Raw genomic sequence first — 16965 nt, forward strand, 5'->3', positions numbered from 1 at the left:
TCCCATTGAGTTGGTTTGGGATGCGCTGGCCAGAAGGGTGAAGTCAAAGCCACCTACAGCTGCAACACATTGGTGGGAACCGCTGCAACAGTGCTGAGTAAAACTTCCCAAACTATATCTGATTTCCATTGTAGAAAGATGCCACGTGTGTGCTCGGCGGGTATCTGCAAAAAGGCGGCTACTTCGAGGGGTCAAACATTTTGATGACCATTTGTCAAACAAAATTATTCTATAATATTTTATCTCCAATTGTTTCTTTGTTCTATGCTTTCATTTCAGAGTGCACTGAGACCTTAAACTTTGTGAATTTAAATACAACTGCAAAAAATGAGGGTGATCTATACATAAATATGTATATCCAGTAGTACGCTGGGTTTCTACATAACTGTTTTTAAGAGCACTTAACTAGGGTCAGACTACCTATTTACTATCAACATTCACCTTCTACTTGCCACCAGCAAGGTTAGAACGACCCGATACCAACCAAATCATGTGAGAAGAAACCACACAAGAGTAAAAAAAATGTATACTCAACTTGAGTCACTATTCCAGATACAAGGACAATGATATAAATGAGAATACTGTAATATACACTTGTGGGAGGTGCTCCCTAGAACCAAGTTAGCAAATCATCAAACAGGGAGAAGAGAAGTGTTCTATTGTGGGGCAGGCTCGCTTACACAGGGACCACTGAATGAGTGCGGCTCATATAGGTGACCCGCTACAAGTGAATATCAATGAAGCATAACATTAACTCTTGTCCAACATGAATAGGCTCTTGTGATGTTCAGAATAAAAAAGTAAAATTATATTGAATATAAGATTACTGCTTAATACCAGCAAGTGTGATGTGAACGGAGACATGCGTTCCCTATTCCACACAAACCTTAGTCATTGGGAACATACAGTAGTGTGATAATTATTCCTTTTTAATATCTTATTATGGGGCAACTGTACTAAGCCTTGGAGGGTAATAAAGTTGATAGAGATAAAGTACCAACCAACCAGCTCCTGTCAGGCCCACCAACAGCCACGCCATGTAAAAGGGGGCGTGGCCTAATCACAGGAAAAATAAAAAAAAGTTTTGCTTCGCACTGGCGAGGGGGGCGCAGTGAGCCCCCTCAGCCCGGCGCATAACCAGTGGGGGCGTGATTAGCTTGATCGCTCCCCCCACAGGCATAGGAGACGGCTGTAACTGCTTCTTAGCAGCCGCGAGGAGCAGTCTCCCAGTGCAGCCCAGCACACAGCAGCGTATGCTGGGCTGCTGTAATGTAAGAGGGAGGGGGACCAGTGCCGGACCCGGGGCGCCACCGTGCCCCTCCAGCAAGCCCGGGGCCGGGTAATTAGTACCCGCTACCCCCCCTCCTCTCAGCGCCCCTGGCTCCTGTCAGTCACTTTACAGTCTGTGGGGTCTATGTACTAAACCTTGGAGAGAGAGAGAGAGAGAGAGAGAGAAAGTACATAGCGATAAAGTACCAACCAATCAGCTCCTGTCATTTTTCAAATACAGCCTGTAAAGTGAGTTGGGAGCTGATTGGTTGGTAAGTTCTCTCTCTCTCTCTCTCTCCCCAAAGCTTAGTTTGAAAAATGACCGTGAGGAGCTGATTGGTTGGTACTTTATATTTTTTTTTTATAAGTCTTGTCTAATACAAATTGAATAAAAGTTATATACTGTGCCCCAGTATATTATTTTTGTTTTACCAACCAAATCATGCAAGTGCTCACAGCAGCCCAGAGTATGTCAGGAGGTTTGTGCCAATCTTTTGTGAGGCTGTGACCTTTCGTGCGATTGTGAGAGAACAAGGCTCCGTGAGACAGGGCAGTGTTAGGATGTAAGGCGTGGAATGGCGGCAGGTTAGAACAGATAATGGAAGGAGCAGAGTCCTGCTCCAGTCACATTCCTAGCAGAAGATTACTTTGTCACATGCACATCTATAGGAAACAAAGTTCATACAGACAAATAGATAAACATGTAACAGTTTACTCATTAGGACCCTGGAGATATAGAGAGGTCAGTTCCTCTGTAAATGAGCGGAGTATACGTTAGCAGGCAACACACCAGCGGACGATTCTAGGACCCCAGCGCCCAAAACTGACCGAGAACAAGTATTTATTATACAGCATTAAACATATACAGGTTACACTGAAAGCTGCTCGCCAATCTAAAGGCCCAATAGACTCCCGCCATCGCTGCCTTATGCCCCCCATGGGAGATCTCTTCCATTCCTTACACCGGACTGTCTTCTGCCGCAGGTGGGTTCATATTGAAGAAATCCTCTGAATAGACAATTGGGGGACCCTTTTCTAACTGGGGTCCCGTCATGTTGTTCTCTAAAGCTGCAGAGAGGGGAGAGTATATATTACATTACTGCATATCAGGCTGTATTCCTAGCAGTAAAACAGAAATGAGGAGAGCTGACGGGATTTCAGTCCTGCCGGCCAAACCGCCACAAAATATGTGGAAAAACTGGCGGCTTGTAAAACTGGGGTTTAGTAAACATACCCCAAAATCTCTCTTTAATGGGGATATGTATCAAACCGTCTAAAGGAGGGGAGAGGTTGTCCATAGCAACCAGCTACTTTATCACATACACTATATAAAATGTTTGGTTGCTGTTGCTACTTTACATAGCTTGATACATCTCTGGGCTGGAGATTCAAATTACCTGGATGGAACGTATGAAGTGAGAGTAGGCCCTGACTGTAATGAAACCTGTAATTAAATGCGCGCATCCCAATTCTAGCAGTCGCATACACAGGAGGAGTTATATCCTTCCGCACTGATGCCATTCGCCTCCGCCTGGTGATTTACCAGGGGGAAGACAACTATAGTAATTTAAGGAGTGTAAATGGGGTTTACTAAAGTCAAAGCCTTTCTGGAAGAGAAGACCTGAAGTCTATAGAATTGAAACTACAGGTTGAGTCTCCCACATCCAAATATCCCGAAACACGGAATGTTTTTAGTATGACTTAGATAGCGAAACCTTTGCTTTTTGGTGGTTCAAAGTACACAAACTTTATTTAAAAAGGCACAAAATTATTAAAATTATTGTATAAGTTACCTGCAGGCTGTGTGTATAAGGTGTATATAAAACATAAATGCATTCTGTGTTTAGATTTGGGTCCCTTTCCCAAGATAACATGGTATGCACATATTCCAAAATACAGAATATTCCGATATCCAAAATACCCCTGGTCCCAAGCATCTTGGATATGGGAGACTCAACCTGTACTGGACTTGTCTAGAAAAGGAAATGTCAAAATCCTCTCTTAGACACGAGCAACAGCGGTGATGGTCCAGTGGGATGAAGTCGACATCCCGGCATTCAGAATCTTGGCGGCGAGATCCCGACAGCTTAGAATGCCAGCGACTTGTAACGGTAAGTATAAGGGTTAGGCTGCAGGAGGGGAGGGTTAGGGTAAGGTTAGCCTGAGAGTTTCTTACCAAAATTTGCCGGCATTTTCACTGTCGGGAACCCGCTGCCGACATTCTGATTGCCGAAATGCCATACCCAACCCCGTCCAGTAACTAGGCGTGACTGGGTACTAGTGCTCACTCTCTCTTGCGCATTCCTCGCTGTACCATATCTATAGTAATGTGCAGCGGTGCGCCAGTACAGGGACTGCCCGGCTCGCAGGCACCGGTAACTCACCCAGCTGGCCCCACAACGATTTCTCTAAGGCTGCATCCAGCATGGGCTGTTTCCGAGCCATGCTGACCTTCACCGTCACGTCCTCTATCACCGTGTTATTAAGCTGGGGAAAAAGAGAGAAAAGACACAAGAGAGACTAAAACGTAGTAGGAAAAAGGAGGGAGAAGGCATAATATACTCAAAGCGAAGCAGAGACGTGAATATGTAAATACCTTCAAAAGAAACTTTTATTCAAAACACAGCCTGTATCCTATATTACATGTATGGTATATTTTTTTTTATGCAGCATCGAGCTGATCTTATTTCAATACATTTCCCTGCATTGATCTATGCAAAGCACTAAATCAATATTATGTGACGACATGACCTTTGGCTCTATGAACATCGTCCAATTCCCTCACCACATCTCATCTCTTTTATGGTTCTCCAAAACGTTTACGATTTTCGAAATCTTTTATTTATTTTACTGAGAAACAGTCACTCTTATCAAGAAGTAACCCGTCCTTGGTCCTTTACTCTATATGAACATTCTGGGCTGTGTTCACATACTCTTGAAAGAAAAAGGCTGACCTTAAAAACACATATAGACAGACACGACGGGACTACATTCTATAAAGTGGACCTCCGTATCCTACTAAGGTGACACGTGATCTGCAGATCATCAGCGATTGAGAGCCCCACTGGGGCACAGTAAATTGGCGGAGAGGAATCAGAGCACACAAGAAAGTAAAGTAAAATACATCCGGCCTTCATTTAGTGCATTCACTTCGGGGTTCATTTACGAGGCAGTGGCGGTTCCCCGTAGGTTGCAGGTCAAAGTGTAAAGCGGCACCCGCAGTCGGCGTAAAGCCCGGCGTGCTTTACACTGAATGCTGCCCGTCAGAAAGAAGCAGCTTAAACACGACGCTGCTTCGTAAATAAAGGCTTAGTATTCATTCTAGTACCCTGCACCTGTCACAACTCGTGCAGTTCTTCTTTCCTGCCTGAAGAGACTCTGCTCTGGTGCTTCTAGCACACTCAGCTGATGCAACAAACTGCAGAGATACAGACCAGAGCGCGCTAACAGCACCAGAGCGACACCCCCAGGCAGGTAATAGGAACTGCACGGGCTGTGACAGGTGCAGGGTGCCAGAATGAACACTAAAAGCCCTTATAGTATCTATTAGTAAAATTTGTGTAACTGGCAGCAATTTTATTTAGCTATGTAACATTTAATTTCTTCACGTCCCATATTCTTTAATTCATTCTATAATGAACCGTGCCCACCATTACCTATCTACAAAATATCCAGCGTTGGTGGTGATGTAACAAACAGGGTAGACAGCAGCATATCCGGTCCTCCTACACCTAACCACCTTGATATACTAGAACACTAATGTCACCCATTGGCTGTAAGGCGTTGATCGATGTACTGTACTATACCGTCATGTTTTAGCATATATCACTTTATATTGAAGCAGGAGCAGCTGAGCAGCACTTTGGAGACATAAGTGTTCAGGGCCATGAACTAGTTGTGAGGCAGAAGTAGGACGGATGCCCTCGCCCCTGATATTTTCCATGGCGGGCAGCTGGAACAGGTATATATGGGGGCACAAGTACTACTATATAAGTTATTTTTTTAATGATAAGCATTGCTATACTACGCAGCGCTGTACATAGACATGACATAGAAGGTAAAGAGGTCCCTTTACCAAATGAGCTTACAATCTAGTAGGCGAGGGAAACACATGAAACACAGGGGCAGATGTATGAAGCTCTGGGAAGTGATAAAGTGCAGAGTGATAAATGACCAACCACTCAGCTCCTAACTGTCATGTTACAGGCTGTGTTTGAAAAATGACAGTTGGGAGCCGATTGGTTGGTCGTTTATCACTCTCCACTTTATCACTTCCTAGAGCTTCATACATCTGCCCCTATATAAGGTGGTAGGATGACACTTGTTGGGGACAATGCAGGTGACTATAGGGGGAAGGATGCGTAGATATGGAAATGAGAAAACAACAGTGTTTCATTGTTAAATAGCTGTAAATATGATTATTATTATTTTTTTAAAATCTTATAAATAACTGAAGAAGAAAAGTCACAGTAATACACATTTACAATCAGTTACATTACAGGATAATGTTAATGAAAATTAGCTAGTTAGATGGGGCATCCAATACTGTGCAAAAGTGTTACGCAGGTGTGGAAAAATGCTGCAAAGTAAGAATGCTTTCAAAAAATAGAAGTGTTAAAAGTTTAATTGTATCAATTAACAAAATGCAAAGTAAATGAACAGAAGAGAAATCTAAATCAAATCAATATTTGGTGTGACCACCCTTTGCCTTCAAAACGGCATCAATTCTTCTAGGTACACTTGCACAGAGTTTTTGAAGGAACTCAGCAGGGAGGTTGTTCCCAACATCTAGAAGGATTGGAGCAAGCCCACATCCACAGAAGAACTATGGTTAGGTCTCCAAGATGTTGGGAACAACCTTCCTGCAGAGTTCCTTCAAAAACTGTGTGCAAGTGTACCTAGAAGAATTGATGCTGTTTTGATTTGATTTCGATTTCTCTTCTGTTCATTCACTTTCCATTCGGTTAATTGATAAAAACTATTAACACTTCTATTTTTGAAGGCATTCTTACTTTCCAGCATTTTTCCCCCACACCTGCCTAAAACTTTTGCACAGTACTGAAGATCCCCCCCCAACCCCCAAGTTTCCAGCCACCGACATGCATGCGGCTAGTTTGCCGATTGGTAAACACAAAAGATCTCACCTCCTGAATTGCCTGGTCAGCAGATTCCAGCTTCTCAAAGGTCACAAAGGCGCAACTAGAGGCACAAGATACAATGGTCACACGATTTACCCAAATAATTACCAAAACCCAATAAATATCTCCTCTCTGTGAGTCCTTACTTTCGTGACGGGTCCATTGAAAGATCAATAATTTTCCCAAATTTGGCGAAAGCGTCATTAAGCATCTGCTTCTTCAAGCCCACGCCATGAACATACAACGTGTTACCTTTCCTGGGCTCGCGGTGGTCAGAAAAAGCACCTGAGTGTACAAGTAAAAGAGAAACATAAGACAGGATTGTATGGGACTCTCAAAATAAAAATATAGTGACACTAGCCCTACGGGTTATAACTGATCAAAACGTTCTCCAGTGATCAGTGGCAAACTTTAATTTATTGCAAAGAGTAATTCAATAAAAGTAAAACAATATACATTTATATCATAACAGTAGCATAGAGCACGGTTCCATAAAGTGCATACAGTATAGCAGCAAATAGCACTAGTGACACCCACCTCCATTATATGGTATGGACTATTGGCTTTTTTGGCGCTGTTGTGCAATATTTACTAACCACTACCTAACTTTTAAGCGTGTGAGTGTCTGGACCAGGGTGATACCCAGAACCACTGTTCCTTAACCCAAACTGACACTCACCACCATTATATAATATGGACTATTGGCTTATTTACCCTATATGATATAAAAAAAAAAACAATTTGAACTTATTGCACCATATCTGTCCATGGTACTGGTGTCCCATGGTAACTGTATTTATGGTTTACTTCATGCACTTTGCAGCTTTATCTATGTACGCACTTTAAACTAGTGCTATTTGCTGCTATACTGTATGCACTTTATGGAACTGTGGGCCTAATTCAGACCCACTCGCGAGCGCTGAGCGCTCGCCAGCGGGTCGATGGTTGCCCAGTGCGCATGCGCACAATGGAGCCGGCTCTGTTGTGCGCATGCGCGAGACCCGGATTGCGACGGGCAAGCCGTCGCTCCAGGTCTCGCACCAAAGGGGGCGTGCCGCCGATGTTGAGTGACAGCACGCCCCCTTCGGTGGGCGTGCCGGGGGCGTGTCTGCCCAGACAGAGGCGTTCCCATGGGAACGCCTACCATCTGGGGCCGGCCCCACTGACATCACTAGTGATGTCACTGGGAGTGCTTTTGGCTCTGATAGAGCCAAAAGCACTCCAGGGCTTGCGGCAACGAGACCCTACCGCAAGGGTCTCGTCGCAGGCCCGATGGTCGCGATGATCTTGACCATCGCGACCATCATCATCGACGCTCGCATAAGCTGTGCGAGTGGCCAAGAGGCCGCAAAAAACAAACAAACAAAAAAACGCCCTGATACAGAGCGGGCGCTCGTTCAGAGCGTCCGGCTCTGAATCAGGCCCTGTGTTCTATGCTACTGTTATGATATATATGTATATTGTTTTATTTTTACTGAATTACTCTCTGCAAACCACTGAACACTGGAGAAAGTTTTGATCAATTATACCCGTAAGCGCTAGTGTCACTATATTCTAATTTTGACCTTATACCTTGGGGTAAGGGATACCCCTCTCTTAGTGACCACCAGCTGCTTATAGGGTGTGCGCTCAGGGACCCACCACTAATCTGTTTTCACCATGGTATAGAACTCGGTCTACCAGGGGATAAAGAAAACGGAACACTGGGGACTAAAATATTAAAGTAAATAATACTTGTAAAAATAAAATAATACATATCTAGATTATATCCAAGTAACTGAGCGAGTAGTCAGCACACAGCGACTCAAAAGAGACAAAAATAAGTTAAAATGGAACCAGATATCGGTCATCACAGCCGTAATTGGGTCACATACTCTGTCATGGGGGGGTCAAATGCCCGGAATCATTAGGGCTATTGCAGGGCATGTGGGCAGCTTTTGTGTGCGAGCCAACATTGCCAATCCCTACGCTGTCCCGCTGTTTACTCCTGGAAAAGACGACTGGGCGGGGGCGAGTTTTACATGGAATTAACTTTTAAGGATGAGAGTTGAATCAGGTTTCGAAACAATCTGTCAAACACGTTCAGGTCTGGGGAGGTTGTGCTGCGATGCACCTTGAGCACATGACAAGAGTGAGCTGAGCCGTACAGAAAGGTTATACGTTCTCCATGCATTTAAAAAAGCAAAAATAAAAGAAGAGGAAAAAAATGTAAAAAAGTGGAACCATGACCCAAGCACCAAACAGGAACTGAGTCATTAGCACTGGATTCAACAGGATCGGTTTATCCCCCAAATAAAACCCCTCCCCATTTACTTGCTTCACTTTTCTATAACCGCTACTCTGTGGATATAATTTGCAGGGGCTGAAGGTCACATATTCTTAGCTGTACTCAGGAGAGAAGGGTTCTTCTACCAAGGACAGGAAAGCCACCTGCATCTCTGCAGGCTTTTACAGCTACATGGAGATAGCTGTAACTAGTAATAAATATAGGGTGGGGGGGGGGGTGTCAGTTTAGCCTAGGTGAAATTACGGTTGTGTAGGTGTTGTAGGCCTTTACGTCTGTACGATCTATAAAGCAGTGCCCAGTCCTATCACATGTCATGTCTCCTCTACATAATTACTAAGAGCCATTCGTACAGACTGCATGGCACATGGCATACAGGAAATGATAACTCACCCAGCGGACTCCACACCGATTTTTCTACGGCTGCGTCCAGCATGGGCTGCTTCCATGCCATGCTGACCTTCACTGCAATGTCCTCTATCATCGTGTTATTAAGCTGGGGGAACACAGAGAGAGCAGGCACAACAGCGACTGAAACTCAGTAGTAGAAAAATGCATAAAAGCAGAGAGAGAAACAACTTTGTATAAATTAGCAGATTATGGACCCCACACCCCCAACCCCTGAGTGTAACAGAATTAGGAACATTCAAAACAAAATAATGAGGTCTATTTGCCAGGTTTCAATCACTGCGCACATTTAATCTTTCCCAGTATTTATTATGACTTCTCGTCTCCAGTTAAGGGTAACTCCCATTAAAAACAAATGTTCTCCCAGCAGATTAGCATTTACAATTGATTCTTTTTATAGGCTTAGTGCACAAGGCTCTCTTCTGCCTATCAAGCAATTCATGGGTGCGGGTGCTTGTGCCTCCAAGGTGCTGCCCAGCTGTCCCTGTGTCAATATCATGTGCTACAACTGACAGCAATAATATAATACTGTACTATAAGACATACTATAACATACTATAAGACTGTACTATAACACACTATAATACTGTACTATAACACATACTATAATACTGAACTATAACACATACTATAATACTGAACTATAACACATACTATAAGACTGAACTATAACACATACTATAATACCATACTATAACACATACTATAATACTGTACTATAAGACTGTACTAGAACACATACTATAATACCGTACTATAACACATACTATAATACCATACTATAACACATACTATAATACCGTACTAAAACACATACTATAAGACTGTACTATAACACATACTATAAGACTGTACTATAACACGTCACATAATATAATACTGTACTATAACACCGTGTGATATCACAGCCAGGCGGCACCACAGTAACATAATTAAATAGAAGCGAACGGGGGAGCAGGAGCAAAGATATTAAAGAGTAAATTTCATTAAGAATGATCTATAAAAGACTATGAAGGAGTGAGAAAATAAATTTAGTACAACAGGATGCAAAATTGTGGAAATGAGAAAATAAAAGTTTTTCATTAATAAATAACTGGAAAAGTGATTTCTTAAACCAAAATAAAAGAAAGAAAAATTAAAAATAACTTTATATGAATTAAAATACCCATTAGCTAAACATTATCATATGGGTGCAATTATGGAATAATGTTATTGAAGTGGGTAATATTAGAATACCCCCCTAGTTTCCGGCCACCGACATGCATGCGGCCAGTTTGCCGGGCGGTAAACGAGGGACAGATCTCACCTCCTGAATTGCCTGGTCAGCGGATTCCATCTTCTCAAAGGTGATAAAGGCGCAACTGGAGGCACAAAACGCAACGGTCACGTGATTTCCCCAACTTACCCCTCAAATAAAATGTTCCCTCGCGGTGAGCACTTACTTTCGGGATGTGTCCGTCGCTAGGTCAATAATCTTCCCAAATTTGGAGAAGGCCTCGTTAAGCATCGGCTTCTTCATGCCCACGCCGTGAACATACAACGTGTTCCCCTTCCTGGGCTCGCGGCGGTCAGAGAAGGAACCTGACCGTACAAGTAAAAGAGAGACATAAAATTCAATCTATTAATGACAATTAATAATAGGAGGATGACTGAGAACTTCATATATTTCATATGTTCTATTTATAATAAATACATTTCCCAATAATTACACAGTGGTTCAGAGATTTAGTGACTCAAAGCCCCCACCCCTTACCACCACTACCGTCGTGCAACATGGTTTTACCAAGGCAAAAAGTTATTTACTTTTTTCTCATTTTGCTCCCAATTCAGAATTAGGCCCAGAGACTGGGCGGCACATCGACACCAGTAACTCACCCTGCTGTCCCCACGCTGATTTTTCTAAGGCAGCATCCAGCATGGGCTGCTTCCGAGCCATGCTGACCTTCACCGTAACATCCTCTATCGCCGTGTTATTAAGCTGGAAATACACAGAAGGCAGACAGAGGAGAGACTGAAGTCTACTAGGAACAAAGGAGAACGACTGCAAACTAAACTCAAAGCACAAAAAGACACCAGAAGTATTGTACACATCAGGAGCACTGGTCACGTTTAATCTTCAGTTACAGGGCAACTTCCATTAAAAATGAATTTTCTCCTCACCGCACTCTAATTACAGCTCATGAGAACAGAATTAGCTGGTCCTCAGTTCTTACATATTCACCATAATCAGCTCTCGCCGCCAAGTGTAATACCCGTAATACTTCAGATACGCTAACATCCAGCTCCGTCGCATGCTTGCCATTTAGAAGCGAAAGAAGCGCTGTTCACTCCCTGTCACTTCACTTTGAGCGGAGCTGAATAGGGTAGTGGATAATAATGGGGGACACAGCACATGCTGGGTACACAGAAGGAGTAAGCTATACACACACTTACCAATCGGCTGCTCGATGTGTCTGGGCCGACATCACAGCTGGGCGGGCATTTAAAATTTTCCCTCACAGTTGTGATGTCAGTGTCGGCGGTCCCTGTAGCCAGTGTACAGCGGTCCTTGGGTCGCCTGTACACACATGCACCGATACATCAGTATCGGCTGTGCTGCAGGGCCGACCCGATGTGTCTGTGAATGATGTCGTCTACAGACATATTGGGGCTAAACACCCGCTGATGCACTCGTGATATATTGTTCACAAATAGAACATGCAATATATTGCAGAGTTTGTACCCAGCATCATAATAATTTACCAGATTCCTATTCTCTGAAGTTTAACAGGGGGCACAGAAGTTAGTCCATAGTTAAGATTCACCAACAGGAGTCTGGGTACTGTAATAATAGACTCCCCCTATGCAATCATAAGCCCTCCCTGTATGGACTCAGGGACCAGCCTCCCAAAGTTAACAGCCTCTCCTATGCATATAGCATTAAGGTGGGGTACAGAAATCAAAAATAGGAGCACCTATCAGTGCCTCTAAGAGGAGTCAAGTATCAGTTTATAGATTAGCAACACATATAGGCAGCTGTCAACAACAGGGTATAAACCTGCCCAGAAACAACACAAACCTACAGGATTAGCACAAAGGATAAGTGAGCTTACAAACTATTCATATGCAAAAATATTAGAACTACTGAGTATGGAAAAAAAAACAAACGTACATTTATTTAATAGTGAATGTAAAATCTGAATACATGAATGTTAAATATTACTAATGTATACATTCAGCTCTTGCGGCAGGTTTGACCTGTCTCAAACACGGTGTCTCTCTTGACACACAGAGCGCTCTCATCCTGCGAAGAAGTTCGCCATGGCTAATTTATGCACGCCCATGAAACTGCGTTTAAACGGTCAGACACGCCTGCGTTATTCAAACCACCACCAAACGCTGACTACCTGTACTCCCTTTGTAAGTGGATGTTCTGTACGGATGTATTACCGCAAATCAACATGCTGCACATGCGCAGTGCGGCATTGGCGCATACACATAAGCTAACCGTCGTTTAGTCTGCGTAAATATCGGCATTGCGTACATCTCCGAGCTAGGCCCAAAGTCTGCCAGATAAACACGAGTCCGAATGTGGAATTGGTTACGGCAAACAGCAGCGTGAAGTCCAAATGGGTATATCCAGGCCTTATGCGCCAATTACCTCTGATGCAGTTTTGAATACCTATGAAACGCGTAAGGCCTGGATATAGCCATTTGGATCACACATTGCTGTTTCCGCCATTATACCAGAGTTTATTTGGTGACCTTTATTCCCTGGTTCTACTTATACCAGCTCCAGGTTTGGAGTAGAGATGGCCATTGGTGGGTTAACCATTGATTGTACTATTGGTAGTTAACCTCGATGGTATAAAACCATCAACATGGAAACCATCAATGGTTTCACCCACCAATGGTCATCCCTGCTCTATAATCATCGGGCCAATCAAAGGTGGAGGTGGGGCTTTGTGGGTTGCATCGGAGGGTGGAGTTAGGCTCAATGTCCCGGCTCCAAGTAGAAAGAAAAAAAAAAAAAAAACCATTGGTGAGCTCTGTACCATCAATGGCAACACAAACACAGTCGTTGTAAGCTCACTTATCCTTTGCGTCATCTCCATATGCAGCCACTTTGCTGGTTGGTAAACGAGTGACAGATCTCACCTCCTGAATTGCCTGGTCAGCAGCTTCCAGCTTCTCAAAGGTGACAAAGGCGCAACTGGAGGCACAAAAATGCAACGGTCACGTGGTTTACCCAATTAACTGACGAACCGTCCAAACATACAAATATCCACTCTGTGAGTTCTTACTTCCGTGATGGGTCCGTCGAAAGATCAATGATCTTCCCAAATTTGGCGAAGGCATCATTAAGCAACGGCTTCTTCATGCCCACGCCGTGAACGTACAACGTGTTCCCTTTCCTGGGCTTGCGGCGGTCAGAGAAAGAGGAGGACTCTAAGTAAAATAAGTATAGGTCAGCAGGGTATTCGCTCATCGATAGACAGCATTACATGGAATTCTGGCCAATAAGGACCACTCATGTCCCGTCTATCTCTGCAGGGTCACCCAGGAAAGACTTAGCCTATATATCAGGGTAACACCCACTTCGATCTCTGTCGCTTCGATCTCGCTCCCTTTCTCTATCCCTGTCGCGGTCTCGCTCTCTCCCCCGCTCTCTGTCATAAGGCTCCCTATCCCCTCCACGACGCGGTTCTCTGTCACTCTCTCGATCATCGTTGTCTCTATCCGCATCCCGCATACGGTCACTGGAGCTGACAAAGCTGAGAGAGTAATTCTATGAGCGGGAAGAAGTTACATGGACAATCAAGTGGGGAAAAGAAAAAAACACTAAAAGATCACGGAAAGAGGGATAAACAGGGCATAATGGAGAGGATACATATACAATAGTACGGCAGGACAACTCCACATTACCATTCATTAAGAGACTTTCTTTGAGTGCGCCTTGAGCCCTGGAAGGGGTGAGAGAAGAAACGGTTTGGACTGCTAGCTCTGACCCTAAAGTGCCATCCAAGCGTTCACCCAAATGTTTTACCTCGGCTTGGTCCTCATCCACAGAGAAACTACGCTGGAAAGGTTGGAAAGTAGGTGCCGGCCCTTTGTCTGGGTCCTGAAAATAAGAGAAAAAAGGTTTTAACATAGTCCCTCCATAGAATACATATGTAATTAGATGTACAACAAACTGGAATGTGGCTCAGTGATGGCGGCGCACAGGGTGATTTATGCGAGCACCTTCAGTTTGCCCTCTAGTGTCCGAGAGCGCTTGAATCCACTGTTTTTGGTCCCAGACTTAATAGCACTAATAGCACCAGTCTTCACCAGCATCTTGGCCTGTTCTGTAGCTGTGGCGGTGTCTACGATAGGCTGGTCTGAGAGAGCTGGAAGGAGGAGACAGACAATATTGGAAATTGTTTCCTGTTAGTTCTACAATTACCACAAGTCCCAGTAAACCAAGTCAGATACAACAAGAGAGATGTCGGAGGGAACACTCACATCTCTTGATGCCAGTCTGGCTGGTCTGGTTAGTGGATGTCTGCTTCTTCAGAGCAAGCAGCGCTTTCTTCTGTAATGGGACAGATGGGAAAACACTAAGGGACACTCTACAACATGGCAACCGAAGATCTGCAGAGAGGACTCCGGCCAGCTAGTGATACAATAATCAGTAACAGAATTATGTGCTGAAATCTGTTAAGTACCAAAAGGAGGCTACGATTTTGTGAAATTTACAACTTGCGCACTCCTGACTGACCCATTCATTTTTAAATAGCCCTCTATAGGCTTCTTTTTAATATTTGGCACAACAATTCAGTCGAGAAAACGTATGGTTTGACCCAATTGTAGGTTCATGACCCCACGCTAATCTTAAATCAACCTTCTTCTTCAGCTTGGCAAACTTCCTCTGCAGAGCTTCCTCTTCCTCTGTCAAGCTGGTGGGTAGCAAGACCATGATGCCAAAGGCAGGTGGACACCTAAAAAAGAAGAGGCATGAGATGGTAGAGATATATATTTATATATATATATATATATATACACACACACACATATACATACATACACACACACACAAACAACACACACACACACGCATACAATCTGAGAATTAACATTTATAATAACATATTATTTTCTTATAATTATATTACTCATTTTAATACTTTTGTTACCTATGCATAGCTGTATCCATATCAATGGCAGTTCAAGAGCAGTATATGCCTGCATAACATTATAAATATTTTACAACATGGAAAGCCTACATAAAAATGTATCTTGTTTTAGCATTCTGGATGCTGCATTAGGGTATTTTATAGCTAATGATAATTATATAATAGATGACTGAACACGATACATAGAAATTGTAGATCCCGTACCAGCATAATATCTGCCAATAGGAGCCCTTTTAGTCTGATAATACAGTTTCTGCAGTTCCATAATATGGGCCTGACCATACTAAACCTAAAGGTATATTTATCCTCAATGCAGTCATCAGGGCACAGGGGGGAGATGTACTAAAGCCTTGGGGAGAGATAAAGTACCAACCAATCAGCTCCTAACTGTCAAGTTACAGGCTGTGTTTGAATGTTTGCTACTTTATCTCCAAGGCTTAGTACATCTCCCCCACATTACCATACCTGGGAAACAAGTGGGGAAAGCAGAGAGAGTTGCATCACATAGTGAAAGGGGATCAGCCTGGCAGGTGCACATACTGTACATGTGCATCTCTTCGGGCACACAGAAGAATTACAACATAATCTAACGTAGAATAATGTATAATGATACTGATATAAAGCCAGTAGATGAACAGTAACACTAACACACTATAAAAAGCAGGCTAATACCTACAGGAACATGATCTGCCGGACACAGTGCACGCATATAGAAAGGTTTATGTAACTGTCATACACACTAAATGCTACTGTAACAAACTAAGGTGCAGTATTTACCTCTCTTAAATGTTGGTCGCGCTTTTAATACGTCACCAGCAATGATCCTACATTACCAACCAGCTGCGCCGGGACTCATCCCGGGTTTGCCAATCACTGACGTCACCGCAACCGCACAGCCAATCCCGATGACTCTCCCGGCACATACCTCCGACACACGTGTCTCTACTTACAAACTAGAAGAGTTACTTCCGCCACACTTCATGTCCCCTGACCAATCAGCAGTCGCTAGCTGAGAGGTAGTAGTGACCGACGACTCCTGGCTGGTGGTGTTGTGACTGAACCCGTGTATGCTCAGTGCTGTATTTTCTCAGTCTCATTGCTTTACAGTGCACCATAGCATGTACCCACACTTTATACCTGCTAAAGCTCTGCAGTATGGATTAGACTCTTAAAAGGATTAATCCATGTATTGCAAAAGTCAAACAGAAACATAAAAACCCGACAGCCCACCAATACACAGTATTGACAGTAATAATGTGTTAGGTGTATTCACCAAATGCAACAAACAGCTGTTTTATCTGCAGAACTGACAACCTGTGACTCCAGTAAGCACAGGCGGTGTGACATTGCAGCGGTCAGGGCACTTTTAAGAAGGTTATTATACTAAGTAAAGAGAATGTGCGATGAAAAAAATGGTTATGGTGATTGAAGAGGCGAGCGTATAGAAAAGTGATAGCCAGGTCCTGCAGTAGTGGAGGCAGAACACTGACCTTTCTGTAGTACTGCGTTGCCCAGATGTTACACTTCAAACAATCGGCCAGATTCAGGGACGGACGCAATACAGATGTGTTCACAAATGGACAATTTTTATTTCTAGTGAATATGCGTATAAGCAGGGTTGGATTGGCCCACAGGGAAACAGGGGAAATCCCCGGTGGGCCCCACTGCCTGAGGGCCCACCTCCCTCCTTTAGGTGTCAGGTTCCAGACAT

The 16965-nt window shown here is 43.6% G+C and overlaps 1 protein-coding gene across 2 annotated transcripts; it reads right to left on the bottom strand.

Moving 5' to 3' along the window:
* Positions 1 to 1965: 1965 nt before the first annotated feature.
* Positions 1966 to 16136, bottom strand: NELFE (negative elongation factor complex member E). 2 transcript variants are annotated; one of them, XM_088446700.1, is made up of 17 exons: positions 16032 to 16136; positions 14963 to 15059; positions 14584 to 14653; positions 14323 to 14468; positions 14126 to 14200; positions 14005 to 14042; positions 13678 to 13853; positions 13383 to 13527; positions 13237 to 13291; positions 10975 to 11077; positions 10542 to 10680; positions 10406 to 10460; positions 9085 to 9187; positions 6554 to 6692; positions 6414 to 6468; positions 3654 to 3756; positions 1966 to 2337 (listed from the first exon to the last, which is right to left on the bottom strand). In XM_088446700.1, the coding sequence occupies exons 2-17, from the start codon at positions 15035 to 15037 to the stop codon at positions 2228 to 2230; spliced, it is 1587 nt and encodes a 528-aa protein (XP_088302826.1). In that variant the 5' UTR covers positions 15038 to 15059; positions 16032 to 16136; the 3' UTR covers positions 1966 to 2227. The 2 variants fall into 2 exon arrangements, with proteins under 2 accessions (XP_088302826.1, XP_088302825.1); XM_088446699.1 differs by lacking the exon at positions 16032 to 16136 and adding an exon at positions 15931 to 16017.
* Between the last annotated feature and the right edge of the window lie 829 nt (positions 16137 to 16965).

The sequence above is a fragment of the Taudactylus pleione genome, unplaced genomic scaffold, assembly GCF_031769625.1.
Source record: "Taudactylus pleione unplaced genomic scaffold, aTauple2 ptg000400l, whole genome shotgun sequence".
Taxonomy (NCBI): Eukaryota; Metazoa; Chordata; class Amphibia; order Anura; family Myobatrachidae; genus Taudactylus; species Taudactylus pleione.

Excerpts from the sequence above, each read along its gene's own strand:
- NELFE (XM_088446699.1), bottom strand. Across the intron at positions 11,078-13,236 it reads CTGACCAGGCAATTCAGGAG|CTTAATAACACGGCGATAGA; the intron begins GTGAGATCTGTC and ends GTGTATTTCCAG. Across the intron at positions 2,338-3,653 it reads ATCGTTGTGGGGCCAGCTGG|CTTTAGAGAACAACATGACG; the intron begins GTGAGTTACCGG and ends CCCTCTCTGCAG.